Below are 15,315 nucleotides of genomic sequence, written 5' to 3' on the forward strand. Positions count from 1 at the left end.
CAGAATTTCGCTTCGATTGGATTAAACATGTCGTTCCTTCCCAGCGTTTAATGAAGTAGATGGATGAATCAGCCGAAGTTTGGATAAGTATCATATATTTGATTTGCCTTGATCGGGATACGTCGCTTGGGATATGCATATCTACGCGTGGGATTCCATGACTGAGTAAATTGAATATATATATTAGTGGTATCGTAGTTTACCCGTGCCTATCATAATCCAAACCCGGCAATTGCGTCAATAACATCATATAAAATTAGTAAGTAATAATTTATGAGTAAAACATAATGTAATATGGTATGTCCTTTTATGGAAATCTTTATAACACAACGCAGTGCATTCTTTAAGTAGAGAAAGGGTCATGAATTCTCTAAACGAATCTGGTAATTTATAATTTTCTGTAATTGACTGAAGTCATTATGTGTTGTCGCTCGTTTGACCCTAATGAGTAGCAATATATGGTGCCGTGACCAGGATCATTAATAAGTTGTGATAATTTTCGGTATGTCTTAGTTTTTGAAATTGATCATGTGGTAATTCTTTGGTTTAGTCACATGTGGTACGATTAGCACCGTTGGTGATTCTATAGGACATTTACGCCGGTTTTTCTTGCTATTAACTATGTTATGTTGATGTTTTGTTGAATTATGCCTGCCTTCCCTAACCTTGTTGTATCACTTATAGCAGTGAGGTGCCGCAAGAAACATTAAATTTACTTTTTTTTTTTTCGTGCAACTTGTAGGTAGGAGAGTATTCAGGCTTAATTAAAACAGTTTTTTTGAATATGAAGTTTAATTAAATTAGTTAGGCCTTGTCCTGCTTGCCTTAAGCCCTAATTTTGGTTTTGTTATTTTCCCTTACTTTGAATTAATGTAAATTTTCTCTTTTGTTAGTATATTGTTATTTCTCATTTATCAATTTAATAATGAATCGTAAAGTAGCTATTGTGGGACATTCTCATGTCACCCATATGGAGAATTGTTTTCATAGTGGTAGATCGGCATTATTGGAACCCTAAGAATATAAGACATTTGGTAGACCAGGGGCTGTTACTACCAACCTTTTGACACCTGCCCTGATAAACGAACTTACCACCTATGGGCCTAGTATCACTATCTTGTTCATAGGTAGCAATGACTTTGATGTACCCGGAGATGATCCTAACCTGGTGAATAGGATTCACACAAATATTCTAGGTTTGGTAGAAGGTCTACGTACAGTTAATAACTCAGAGGTTTTTGTTATGTTAATAGAAATACGTAAAACACCATCTAGAACCTCTGCCGAAAACTATCAAAAGAGAAAAAACTGTTTAAACAAAAAATTAAAGCGAGATACAAGAGTTAGGGTGATCCCTACTCTATTAACAGAATGTGATTTAGCAAGAGATGGGATTCATTTTCATCATAAAAGTTATAGGGCCTTGGCTCAACGTATTTGCGTTGAGTCAAGTAAATATGTGAAAAGTAAAGGGCAGTAGAAGGTGAGTAGGATCGTGGTTACCCCGTCCTTCCCCTTCAGATTAGGAGCTGGGTTAAGTATGGTACAGGGCCTGCACATCCCACTACACACGTATAATAAAATTTCTCCTTTTCATTGATTGTTTAATTTGGGAGAAAAATATTGGGTGATGAGTCACCTTTGTGAAATTTTGCGAATTTAACTTTTGAACCAGTTATTATAGTTGGATGCATATTTATTAATTATTGAAATTGTGAATATATTATATTGTATTTGTATTTTCTGAGTTTAGTCTTGTCACAATGGAGTCATTGATGCGTAGACGTGGCGGTTATAAATCCGTTATCACATGTTTTCTTGGGAAGATGACCGGAGTGATCGATTCGGGAGACATTGATGCTATAACTTCCCTTAGGGATTCTATTGAAGATAATTTGAAGAAAGTTCTTGCTTTGGATGAACAAATTTTGGATTCAGTTACAGTAGAAGAAATGTCTGATGAAATGGTAAATCAAGCTGAATATGCAAGAGACGTTCGTACACGTATCAGCAAACTCAATAGCTCCATTACTAGCTTTTTGAAATTAATAACTTCTCCATTCGATCCGCTAATGCAACCACCACCACTACCTAAAGCCAGTATTAGATTGCCCAAACTGGATCTTCCGCATTTCCCTGGAGATATATTAGAATGGAATTCCTTCTGGGAACTATACAATGTGTCAATACACCAGCAGAAAGACTTGGAACCAATTCAGAAGTTTTCATATCTAAGAAGTTTGCTCACAGGAGAAGCTTCTGAAATTAATCTCAGGATTTAAATTTGAGGCTGCCAATTATCCACAAGCTGTAGCTCTTCTCCTATCTACTTATGGGAAGAGAGATGAGATTAAGCATGTTCTGGTGAGAAGATTGCTGGAAATGGAGTCTCCTGCTGCCAATTCTGAATCACTGCAAACTTTCAGAGCTAATTTTGAATGCTCAATAAGATCGCTTGAAAGTGAAAAGCTGGAATTAAATGAGCTTTATACTATTTTGCTCTATACCAAATTGCCTAAAAGCGTCAGTGAGACTGTGAAGCGTAGGTGTGGAGACAATTGGTTGGTATTAGACACCTTTAAGAAATACCTAGAAGAGGAAATTAGCAATTTAAGAAGTTTTGTTTCAACTGATGTGAATAAATCTGAAACTCTGTCGTCAATATCTACCTTCACAGTAAATCAATCCCAAGCTGTTAGACCAAAAAACAAAGGAAATGTGAATAAGTCCAGTCATCAGCAATCCAGAAGATGTGCTCTTTGTGATAATGAACATTGGTGGACACAGTGCAAAACTTACACAACAAGAAATGAAAGGTTGAATCGCATCAGAGCTTTGCAGTTGTGTTTTGTGTGCGCTTCTAAGAAGCATTTTAGTGTGGACTGTGACAAACCAAGTTGCAATAAGGGTTGTAAGATGAGACATCATCGCATCTTGTGTGATAGGGACCAAACAGGAAAACAAAGCAAGAATAAACCAAGTGGTGTACAAGTGGGAACGCTATCAGTAAATGAACAGGACAAAACAAATAAGTTGGGTAAGCGATCCATATTACCAACAGCAACAATTCCCTTGAAAGGGAAGAAAGGTCGCTTGGTACGACTAAGAGGGCTGTTGGATACTTGCGCCGAGAGAACGTTCATTAAAAGATCAGCTCTAGAGAGATTGCAATATAGGTCCAAAGGAGTTGAAAAGATAGCCTTGAGAGGTTATCTAACTAGTAAACCTGTTCATGAATACGAGATGATAAGCATCGCCATACCGCATAAAGGTGAATTGATAATAATGGACCGCATAGTGGTGGATGAGCTGCCAGAATATGCGAAGAAATTCGACGTTAAGAGAAGTTTGAGGTCGTTATGTAAAACTAAGATCAGCTTGGCTGATAAAGATTTCGATTTGCCTGTTGAAAATCAATCAACTATTGAATTGTTAATAGGGGTTGATAATGTTTACAATATTTTGCATCCAGGGTTCAAAAGGGTTAGAAATTTAATATTGCTGCCGACCATATTCGGTTATGTGGTGACCGGCACATGTAGTGCTCCCCCCACTAGGGAGACTCATGTGACTGTTTTGAAGCTAGCTGTACAAACTGAAGAAATTGAAGCTACTAATAATGAAAATCCCAAGACTGATCTGGACGCGTTGTGGAGTTTGGACAGATTGGGAATAGATTGCAGTGAGTTGCAAGAACAAGACCAGAGGGTCTTAAAGGACTTTGAGAGCACTATTACCTATTCTGAAATTGATAAACAGTATGTTGTGGCGTTGCCATGGAAAACCAATAGATTCAGATTGATGACAAATTTTGGATTAGCCATGAGCAGACTTCGACAGCAGAGCATCAAGTTTCAGAAGGATGTGGATTACTTGGAACATTATCAGAAAATCTTGCAAGAGCAAGAAGATAGAGGATTCATTGAGAGGGTGATCTATAATAAATCTGATGTGGATTGTCATTACTTGGCACATCATGGAGTGCTTAGAGATAGTGCCACTACTCCAATAAGAATAGTGTTTGATTGCTCATCAAAACAAGGTAAAAATGGATTAAGCCTGAATGATTGTCTATGGACTGGACCACACGTAACGGCTGATCTGCTCAGAGTCCTGCTGCAATTTAGAACTAAAACCTTTGCTTGTATAAGTGACATTGAGAAGGCATTTTTAATGATTCAGTTGCGTGAAGAAGATCGCAATTATACGCGTTTTTATGGTTGGAAAATCCGACAGATCCCAATAGTAAACTAATAGTATACAGATTTAGAGTAGTATTATTTGGAGCTACATGTTCACCTTTTCTTCTAAATGCAACCGTCAAGCATCACTTAACCACTGTGGTCTCGTGGTTACCCTGGTCCAATACAGTGGATGTAGTGGAAAAAATGAAGAGAGGTCTGTATGTAGATAATTTGCAATTTACGGCTAATAGTGAATCTGAGTTGATGGATTTATGCTTTAATGCCAACAAAATTTTTGCTCAAGCTCACTTATATTTGAAGGAGGGGTTAGCAATAGCGAGTCTATACAAACTATTGCTGCTGCTTATCATATTGAAGCCAAACAAAACCAATTCATAAAGTATTGGGATTAAATTGGGATAAAATTAAAGACGTCTTAACTATCAATCCAATTCATATTAATAAAACAAGTCAAACAAAGAGGGAAATTCTCAGTACCATTGCCCAAATATACGAGCCATTGGGATTGTTTCTCCCTGTTACTATGAAAGCGAGGATATTTTTACAGAAATTGTGGAAGGAACATCTGGATTGGGACGAACAACTCATGAACCCACTACAAGAGGAATGGACTGAATTACGCAAGGACTTAGAGAAGTGTCTTGAAATATCTTTTCCTAGGAGTGCTAGCCTGGGAACTGTTGATAACTTGCACATATTCTGTGATGCTAGCAAAACTTCATATGGTTGTGTGGCCTATAGAGCAAATGGTGAAAGCTCTAATATAATTATGGCAAAGGGTAGAGTGGCGCCCATTAAGGAATTAACAATTCCGAAATTGGAATTAATGGCATTGTTGCTAGGAGCAAGAATAGCCAAATTTATTATTGACTCCTTTGATGAAAAGGAGTTTAAACAATTATATGTCTGGTCAGACAGTAAAGTCACCCTTAGCTGGATTGTATCCAGTAATGTTCTGCCTGTGTTTGTGAGAAACAGAGTAATTGAGATTAACTCTTTGATTCCGGGGTCAATCCTATCTTACGTACCCTCATCTGAAAATCCCAGTGATTGGTTGACATGGGGAATGAGGGCTGAAGTGTTAGCAAAAAACTCCTATTGGTGGGAGGGACCTCCTTGGTTAAAAAATCACACTCTGCCAATCGATAGGTCATGGGTGGGGAGTACACATATGCAGGGTGAACAGGATATTGTAGTCAACGTTGTAGGGGACATAGATGAAACACGTCTGCTGGATTGGGAAAGATTCAGCAGAGCTGACAAGGTCTTTAAGACCATAGCTTGGATAATGCGATTTATAAAGAATTGCAAACTATCAACCAATGACAGAAAAACTGGTGGTTTGACTCTGGAAGAGTTACAAGAAACAAAGGTTAAAACAATTGTTCTCGTGCAGAGAGAGTACTTTCCAGAAGAGTATAAAGCCCTGAAGAGGGAGGTAACAAACCAAAAATTGACATTAATTCGCCAGTTGAATTTGTTTTTGGATAATAATGTAATGAGATGTAGAGGCAGGTTGGAACACGCAACACTACCTGAAGAAGTCAAATTTCCTACCTTACTGCCAAAGGGTTGTGTTCTGAGTAAGTTAATAATAAGACGACATCATGTGATGCAAGCACACATGGGGGTGAACGCTACTGTAGCTAGTGTAAGACAGGAGTTCTGGATTCCACAGCTGCGACAACTGGTCAAGAGCGTTTTACATCATTGTGTGATCTGTAAGAAAGTTCAAGGAAAACCATATAGAACTAATATAATACCCCCATTGCCGGAATTCTGTGTACAACGGAAGCAACCTTTTAGTGTTATGGGAGTAGATTACACCGGGGCGTTATGGATAAAAGAAGGGAAGCAAATTCCGGAAAAGGTTTATGTCATACTATTCACATGCCCGATCACCAGGGGTATACATCTGGAAGTAGTCAGAAATCAGTCCGCTGACTCATTCCTCATGGCCTTCCGGAAGTTTAGCAGCCGTAAAGGCTTTCCTTCACTAATGTTAAGTGACAATGCCACTACTTTCGTAGCAGCATCTGAATAGCTGAAAACATTGGCAGATAGCCCCCTTTTTCAAAAACATCTGGAGAACATCGAGTGTAAGTGGAAATTTATACCAGCAAGAGCACCTTGGTTTGGTGCAATCTGGGAGAGACTGATCGGACTATTGAAGACCTGTATGAAGAAGGTGGTCGGTCGAGCTCTTCTCAGTTATGAGGAATTATCCTGCATTTTGGTGGAATTGGAATCTATCATAAATGACAGGCCACTAAGCTACACATCGGGAGACCTTGATCAGAAGGAGATTTTAACACCCAATCATCTGATCTTGGGTAGAAAATTAAGATCCTTTCCCAAGGAAACAATTAATTGGGAGGAGGTATCTGAACATCCATTGTATAGTAAAACTGAAATTGTCGAAAAGAGATTCCTTTACATATCCAAATTAAGTGATAAATTATGGAAAAGATGGGAACATGAATATTTGGTTTCTTTAAGAGAAACTCATCGAATTGGAGTCCAACATAATTCTTGGCCCAAAATAGGAGATGTCGTCCTTGTACATGATGAAGGGCCAAGAAACAAATGGAAGTTGGGTCAGGTGATTCAGGTGCATGTGGGGTCTGACAATGTAGTTAGAGTAGCTACCCTCAAAACCTCCCATGGCCAGATCATGCGTCCTATTGTGAAATTGTATCCGTTAGAGTTGTGGCAAGAAGTTGAGACTCCTGATCCTGCCAAAATTCCTGAAGTGAGTGCCCGACCATCCGGGAGGGCTGCTCGGGTGGCTGCAGAAACTAGAAAGGACTTGATTCAAAAGGGACTGTTGTAAATAGTGTATTATAATTTTTCGTGGTGGGGAATATGTCGTTACTTACAATAACGACATGGAAAATCAATTGTTATTGAATATCTGTTTATGTTGTATATGGAAAGTGTTCTTTTATATCGCGTGGTGTCAAGTGGAGATGTGCAGGTTTGTGTACAAATGAATGTTTAATTTATATTTAGTTGTAATAAGCGTTGTTACCAAAGAATATTGTCTTGCGAATAGTTTGTATAATTGGTTAACAATGCGATGTAAATTGTTCGATAGTTTCGTTCGGTTCGTGTTGTTTTGGTGGCTTAGTTCGTTTTGTTGTTGACTCTTATCGTGAGCGGACGAGGCCAAAGTCGTGGGTATGGGTGAGAGAGCGAACGAATTATTTTCATAGTGAAAGGTGGACACGCGGACCACACTCAGTTCGTTCCTCAACTTTGTAATGTGTGGTTAGGTAGCCGGAGGATTTAGTGAACAGAATTTCGCTTCGATTGGATTAAACATGTCGTTCCTTCCCAGCGTTTAATGAAGTAGATGGATGAATCAGCCGAAGTTTGGATAAGTATCATATATTTGATTTGCCTTGATCGGGATACGTCGCTTAGGATATGCATATCTACGCGTGGGATTCCATGACTGAGTAAATTGAATATATATATTAGTGGTATCGTGGTTTACCCGTGCCTATCATAATCCAAACCCGGCAATTGCGTCAATAACATCATATAAAATTAGTAAGTAATAATTTATGAGTAAAACATAATATAATATGGTATGTCCTTTTATGGAAATCTTTATAACACAACGCAGTGCATTCTTTAAGTAGAGAAAGGGTCATGAATTCTCTAAACGAATCTGGTAATTTATAATTTTCTGTAATTGACTGAAGTCATTATGTGTTGTCGCTCGTTTGACCCTAATGAGTAGCAATAAGGGTACAATTTTCTCTCTTTCCAACTTTTGTTCATATAAAATTCAAACATGGTGTACGAAAAAAAAGAAATCCTTTATATCCATGTTTAGCAAAATACTTTGATAACTTACGTTGTTTGATTTACATATTCATCTAACTGTAAATTGAGATAGTAACGGTTTCACCTTCTATTTCAGCCAAAGAAATAATTCGTTTCTTCAGTACTTTGTCCGTCCTTCTCTCTCTCTCTCTCTCTCTCTCTCTCTCTCTCTCTCTCTCTCTCTCTCTCTCTCTCTCTGTTATATGAGACTATTCCAAAAATGACGGTTCGAAATGGTTGTGCTTGTTGTAAACCTTCCCACGCCCATGGAACGGCCGAAAAAGTACGTCACAGATCAGCAAACTTTTCAGAGTATTGGAGTTATTCGACTCCTTGTTTATCCTCTGTCTGTCTGTCTGTCTCTCTCTCTCTCTCTCTCTCTCTCTCTCTCTCTCTCTCTCTCTGGTCTTGTGAGAGGAAAGGAAAGACTAAGTGATATAGATTTTTTAATGATTTGTAATATATTCGTTGCGACTGTAAAATTACATGAAATTTAATAGAGATCACACGGAGAGTTTCCATTAATATTCTTGTTCATTGTCATTATTTTCACGTTGAATATAGGGATGTGCAGGATTAATGCTTATAAGTGAATGTTTTTTTCAGCTATAGAATCTATCCTGTGATATAGTAGTTCTATATCTTCCCTACAGAGTTGTGTGTGTGTATATATATATATATATATATATATATATATATATATATATATATATATATATATATATATATATATATATATATATATATATATATATATGTGTGTGTGTGTGTAAACACAAAGTTTTACATTTTTCCTCACGCCTACGTAACACCAGAAGATAATCAGATTCCTAAGAAGCATGTCAAATGTTGTGTAACTGAAATAAAACGCACCACTCACAGTAGAATTAGGAAGTAATGGATTTTCTGGAGAGTGGAACGAATAAATCATCAGATTCATAAGGAAAAGGCTGCAGTTACTGACCATACATGTACGTGCACACACACACGCACGCGCGCACACATAAACACACACACACACACACACACACACACACACACACATATATATATATATATATATATATATATATATATATATATATATATATATATATATATATATATATATATATATATATATAAATATCGTGTTGTTGGTAATGATAATGATGCTAGTGATGATGCTTTTTTTCCGGCCGAGGAAATACGCAGCATTTTGTTTACTGATGTTCATAACAGCCTAATTAGAATGAAGGCAGTGACAGTAATATCGATTTTCGACTCAACATTTGTATCGCTCCATTAGCATATCTTTGAAAGTTTTAATAGCTTCAATTTTTCCCAGTTGCTCAAAGAAAACACAGTCCCTTTGAAGTGAAATCCCAATCAAACTTTGGTTAGCTCGCTTGGGAAGGAAACTAGATTTTTTTTTTTTTTTTTACATAAAATCGTGTTTTCTTTTTGCCTGTTTTTTGGGGAACTCTCATCAAAACCGTTGATTATGGACAGGAATTAATATGTGAAGTAACGTAAGGACTCAAAGCTGTACCAACTAATAAAAAAAAACAGTAATAATATGTTCATCATATAATTAACTTTCAAACAATACTGTTATTTAAAATGTGATTATGAATAAGATTCTGAAATAATATAAGCAACCTAAATTGTGCCAAAGAAAAATGGATTATTGATAATTACCAAGTAATCAAGTTTCAAATAACATGTTTTGAATTAATACTAGAATGGGCTAGAATAAGGTAAGGAATGCTTTGATTGCGTGCGCATTTTTAAAGGTAATAATTGTTATGTGATCTTCCGTAAATGTTTTACATGAAGATTATTACAACAGTGCAGTAATTCTCAGTTTGCAAATGTTATTGATGCTTTTAAAATTCTCTGGTTGAGCACCTGCAGTTTTTGTGCGAGCAACAACAAAAAAATAGAGACGAGAGAGAGAGAGAAAAAAATAAAAACTAACGGGAAAATCACCCTCAAGTACAGAGCTTCAAAGGCAGCACAAAATGCGAAATGAACCAAATTTTCTAAATAGTTTACTAGCATTCACATGTAAATCTCTCTCTCTCTCCCTCCCTCGGAAGTTACACGAAAAAGGAGGAAAACGGTGGACGAAAACCAACTATACTTTAAGTATTCTTTGTGGAACAAAAGCTACATCACAGGCGAATGAAATTTTCATTGTTTCGATAACGCCCGCTAACAATAACCGGCTAATTGGACAACAATAATTCATCGACGCCTGGAAGTTGCACAACGAAAGTTTGGGTCTGTGGTCAGAAAATGATCACTGGCTGCTCAGTAAATGGGCTGCAGAAAAGTTGATGACTTTAGCCAAAGTATTTTTATTATTTTTTTTACGGTATCGATACCATTGTTTTCATATTGCGTAATATAGGTGTCTGTAGCTTTGTGTCCCAAAACAGAGAATAGATTAGGTTGGTAGAGGAAAAGAAAGAACAAATAAGGAGAGAGGGAAACACTCAGTGCCTTTAGTGACAAATGTTGTACAGATACTTGATATCCACTTTATACACATGGGTACCTTTATGAACACGACCTATGTCTATGGTTTTACCTCAGTTACGTGTAGTTTCATGTTAAAAAACTAGATATACCCGAATGTAAACTTTCTTTCATTTATTCATCCATTATTGTGGACCGTTGTTTCACAACTCTATTTATGTCTTCTACATGACAGACGAAGATATAACTTATCACTGGTTAAGAAATACCATCCATGAACAGAGAAAACAATATACCAAGCGATAAAATCATACGAAATAAAATAAGGTAAATGTCTAATCACTGAAAAACAAAATATATAAAATTATGAAAAGGAAAACAAAATTATTCGTAATAAATGCCATGATAAACTTATTCCAAGACTCAGAATCTACTTTACACCTCCACTAGCGAGAAAATTAGATCTGATACAGAGATGTACAGAGGCTATTTTATAGAGGGCAGGCATTGTTAGCAAGTACGTGGCTTGGCTGCGCAGGAAAAGAAATACTATGAAATGCAAAACATGAAATATACAAAATCGACTTCACATAGTAAATCTGGAATATTGTCGCTTGACAATTATTCTGCATGATATTTGAAAAAAATTTCCATCCATAGTGGGAAGTGGCATACACTTTAAGAAGAATATCTATAACTGGTCATTTCATTCTGACGCATGACATTCCAACTTAATAGATGTTTTAGGAAAAAAATTCCGTTCGTAGGATACCTGAGCTCAGAAACGAGTAATTATGAGAATACACACACGCATAATATATATATATATATATATATATATATATATATATATATATATATATATATAATATGTATGTGTGTGTGTGTGTGTGTGTGTGTGTGTGTGAATATAAAAAGGCCCATGAAACACTATTTGAAAGTTGCAACCATATATTTCAAGCACTCCTTCTGTGTCCCTGTTCAGTAGTAAAATATGGACTGATGAAATGTTACAGGAGTATATATACAAAGCATATGTAGGTGTGGCATTAAGTTTCTGATGGTATGTAGGTGACCGTTCCCAAGGAGGGAAAATAAACAATTCCCTGGTGGTTTTTGGCCTCATTAACTCCTGTTTTGCGATTCGTCTGATGGTCGTGTTTCCTGGAGCACCTGTTTGAGAAGAGGTTTACGGATTAACCCGTCGATTTCATCCGCTTTCCAGTGTCCTCGTGACAAGTTCATGTTGTTGGTTTGATTGATGATAGCAGATTCCAGTATCTTTCTTTTGTATGGAATTTGCGCTGACTAGCCCTGTCCTTTGTTCTTTATTCTGTCTGTTTGCCTAAGTGAATAGACGATACACATTGTTCAAGAATTCAGATCGTCAGTTGCATTGCGCAAGCAACCCACATAAACAGTAAATCTGGAATTGACAAATATTGCTGATTGCTGACAACTCTGCCTCCGTACTTATTTTCCATGTTTTCCCCTTCCTCCACCATTTATGAGAACGGTATTTCTTTTATGAAGTCTAGTGTATGAATAATGATCATTGCCTAGTGAAATTGCATAAGCTATTCCCGTGCAGTAAATAGGAATTAGGGGAAGTTAAGTGTAAGTAAAATTTCAGGCAAGCCTTGGATTCCGATATCACCATTGTTTGGAAGAGAAATAGCCTTTACCAATACTACCTTCATACGGTAGCCGCGAGTGTACGAACACTGTTGCGTTATACTTTAACTGAAGCAGGGTAAATTGACTGTGTCAGACATCGAATAAGTGGTTCATGTAAATTCCCTCGCTATCACAGCTCATTCTTTCTTTGCTGGGACTAGGTGGGTAATGAAAGGGGGTTGATGTAATTCATTTGTTACAGAATTAATCCAATTATTCACTACGTAGTTCCGACTGGTGACCTAATCCAGTTACGTAATTGTCTGTCTTTTGAGGGTAACGTTTAGCTTCAGTTGACAGTTTCCTGTGTCTTCGCTGGAGCAGGACTACATAAATTACAGTAATTAATTAAAAACTCATTAGCCAAAGTCCACACGTAACACTGGCGAGCCTCGCTAGGATACTCTGATTAATTTAAAGAAACAAATCGGGAATCGAATTAATTTCAAATCAATTGCAGAGAAAAGTAAGATCATATTTAATTTCATACTGCTTCTTCCAAACAAGGAGATAGGACAAGGTATGATAGCAGTAAGGCTACCAATTCTATAAAGAAATTAGCGTAGGTAGGGAAGTGTGCATTGAGAGCAGTTATAATTTACAATTTACAGATTTTAAAAGAAACACTTTCGCCACATTCAGATACCAGGGTTTTGCATTCCATCGAAGGTCGTGTCAGTTGCTGAGTATGGATTTAATATTTTGCTATTTCCCCGGCCAAGGATTAATGCATGGTATTGATCTGTGAATGAGTTAGCTACTGCATGACAGTACTGGGAGGATGTGTGCCTAACGTTTCTCTCGTAGGTAGGACAGACAAATTCACGAAGTCTAAGTCCATAAAATTTCCAAACCAGTAACTGATTCGTCACTACCGAGCCCACCGATCAAGCAAGACAGAGTTAATAATTTTTCATATCGCAGGAAGCATATCAAAATTCCAGGTCATTAATATAGCAAGCGAACGGCAACAGTTAATTTCATAATTTGCAGTTCCAGTTAACGTAAATTCAGGCCCGTCAGGACATCATGAATCCATTTCCTTTTTGTGTTGCTAACGGCCACTCAATAAGCATGGAAGAACAGAACGGAAGTTGATTCAATGCGAGAGGAAAACAAAGAGAAGAAACAACACCCGTATATCACAGTAAATTTGCTTTCAATCTCCATAACGCACAATTGCGTGCATTGTTGGTATATTTAGTTAAAATTTGCATCCCTACATTTGCTTCGTTCGTTTTGTGAGAGAAATTTTGGTGCTTTGTGTGGTTCAAGTGTAAACAAACGGCGCACTCGAGACATCATGTATTCACCCACCGAGACTGCTCCTAGTTGCATTTTGTTTTAAATCAACAGCTGTGTGATCACGTGACCCATCCAACTTTTTGGGGAACGGGTTGACCGCTCCCCTGTCCATCATCTTAAAACCCTTGTTGTTGTTTGTGTGATTGGTCCTGTGTGGCACCACAGTCACCATAGCTCTGCCTCAATTGCCACTTTGGGAACTACTTTGTTTTGCTTAGTAATCCTACTCACAAAATCTTAGACAGAAATAGACTTCAATAGATAGGAGATTAAGTGCAGGTTTCCATACAATAGGTAAAAGCAAGGAACAATTTAGTCAGGGAATGGTAAGACTTATTTAGGAAATATATAACAAAAATGAAGAAAGGTTCCTATACATATACACCAACTTAAGAAATTATATGAAAGAAAAGAACTTCCAATTTTAATCATACTTCCCAGGGTAAGACGTACAACTCGGGCCACAGGGAAAGTTAAGATTACTAAGACAATCCCCTAAAACAGCCCAAGCAGACGTATCTTCAAATAAGAAACCTGCCATTGTGCGTTTATATTAATTTTACTTATTTTTCTCAGGCTGCTCGAACTTTGCTGTCTGAATATTTCTCTCTCTGTCTCTCTCTGTCTCTCTCTCTCTCTCTCTCTCTCTCTCTCTCTCTCTCTCTCTCTCTCTCATCTACTCAAGTAAGCGCTCAACATAAATCCGAAGTACGTGCACCCTCTTCATCGAAAGAACGGGCCGACATTGGAATAATTAATTAAAATAGACCTCTGTCCCACAGATAAATGAGGACAAGTTAAGCTAACAAAAAAAATCACAGTTATAGAAAACTGTCAGTCACGAGTGAGGACTTTTATCCAGACCTAAGCAAAAAGTAGCCTTCCTCCCTCTGCATGAAAGGAAGTAGCAGCTGGCACTAGGAACTAGTCACTCACTAGGGTCTCAAAAGCCACCACAATTTATTTTTTTTCTTTTCCACAGTGCCACTAATCAGAGGCACTGTCCCAACCTGAATAGCTTACATCCCTCTCTCTTTTACCTTCCCTTTCTCTCCCACTCATTTTTTGCACTCGGTTGGGGTAGAGCGCATTTTTCCTTCAATACAAACTAGTTGGACTCAAGTAAAGGGTGCCTAGGAACACCCTGGCACCTTAGTGCCACCAAGAGGAAAAGAAAACCAGAAAAGGAAAACAGAAGAAAGTCCTTTTGTTACATAAGTTATGCCAGTGCATAACAATTCTGAGTGCCACCAGTATGACCTTTACACAGCACACTCAACCACAGTGCCATTTTGTTGAAAAGGTGCCACATCACTTAACTGTCACCCTAACTCTGAGGGACAATTCTTCGCTGCCCAAGTATGTCCAATTAACCTGTATAGACGCCCTTACCCACCTGAACCATGGCAACAGAGAATCATAGAGCCTTCATGGAGCTGCAGCAGGTGACAGGTCTCACGGGATTGGACCTTACCAAGTGGGTTAAGGAACAGCTGAATGACTTGGCCAAGAGAGAGAAGGAAGAAAGATTGGAAGGGCGGAATTATGAAGCCGAACAGAGGCAGCTGGAGGATGAAAGAGAAGAAAGGAGAAGACAGCATGAGATAGCTCTCAAGGAAAAGGAGCTCAATTTGGAAAGGACTAGAAGAGAAAATGCCAAAGCTATGGCTATACAACAAGCCTCCAACTCCACACCTGCTGCACCAAATGCTCCAGTCTCGAGCATTAATTCCCTCATCCCCAAGTGGACTGAGGAAGAGCCAGAAGCATGGTTGGAGGAAATAGAGGCACTCTTTGATAACTGTAGCACCACCGAGACAGAGAGGGCCTT

The 15,315-nt window shown here is 37.8% G+C and overlaps 1 protein-coding gene across 1 annotated transcript; it reads left to right on the forward strand.

The window, feature by feature from the left end:
- The first annotated feature begins 1,826 nt into the window (after positions 1–1,826).
- Positions 1,827–14,907, forward strand: LOC136840470 (uncharacterized). The gene is made up of 4 exons (XM_067107142.1): positions 1,827–1,967; positions 2,251–4,042; positions 6,752–6,957; positions 14,755–14,907. The coding sequence occupies exons 1-4, from the start codon at positions 1,827–1,829 to the stop codon at positions 14,905–14,907; spliced, it is 2,292 nt and encodes a 763-aa protein (XP_066963243.1).
- Positions 14,908–15,315: the final 408 nt, after the last annotated feature.

This window comes from Macrobrachium rosenbergii, chromosome 7 (assembly GCF_040412425.1).
Source record: "Macrobrachium rosenbergii isolate ZJJX-2024 chromosome 7, ASM4041242v1, whole genome shotgun sequence".
NCBI classification, from domain to species: domain Eukaryota; kingdom Metazoa; phylum Arthropoda; class Malacostraca; order Decapoda; family Palaemonidae; genus Macrobrachium; species Macrobrachium rosenbergii.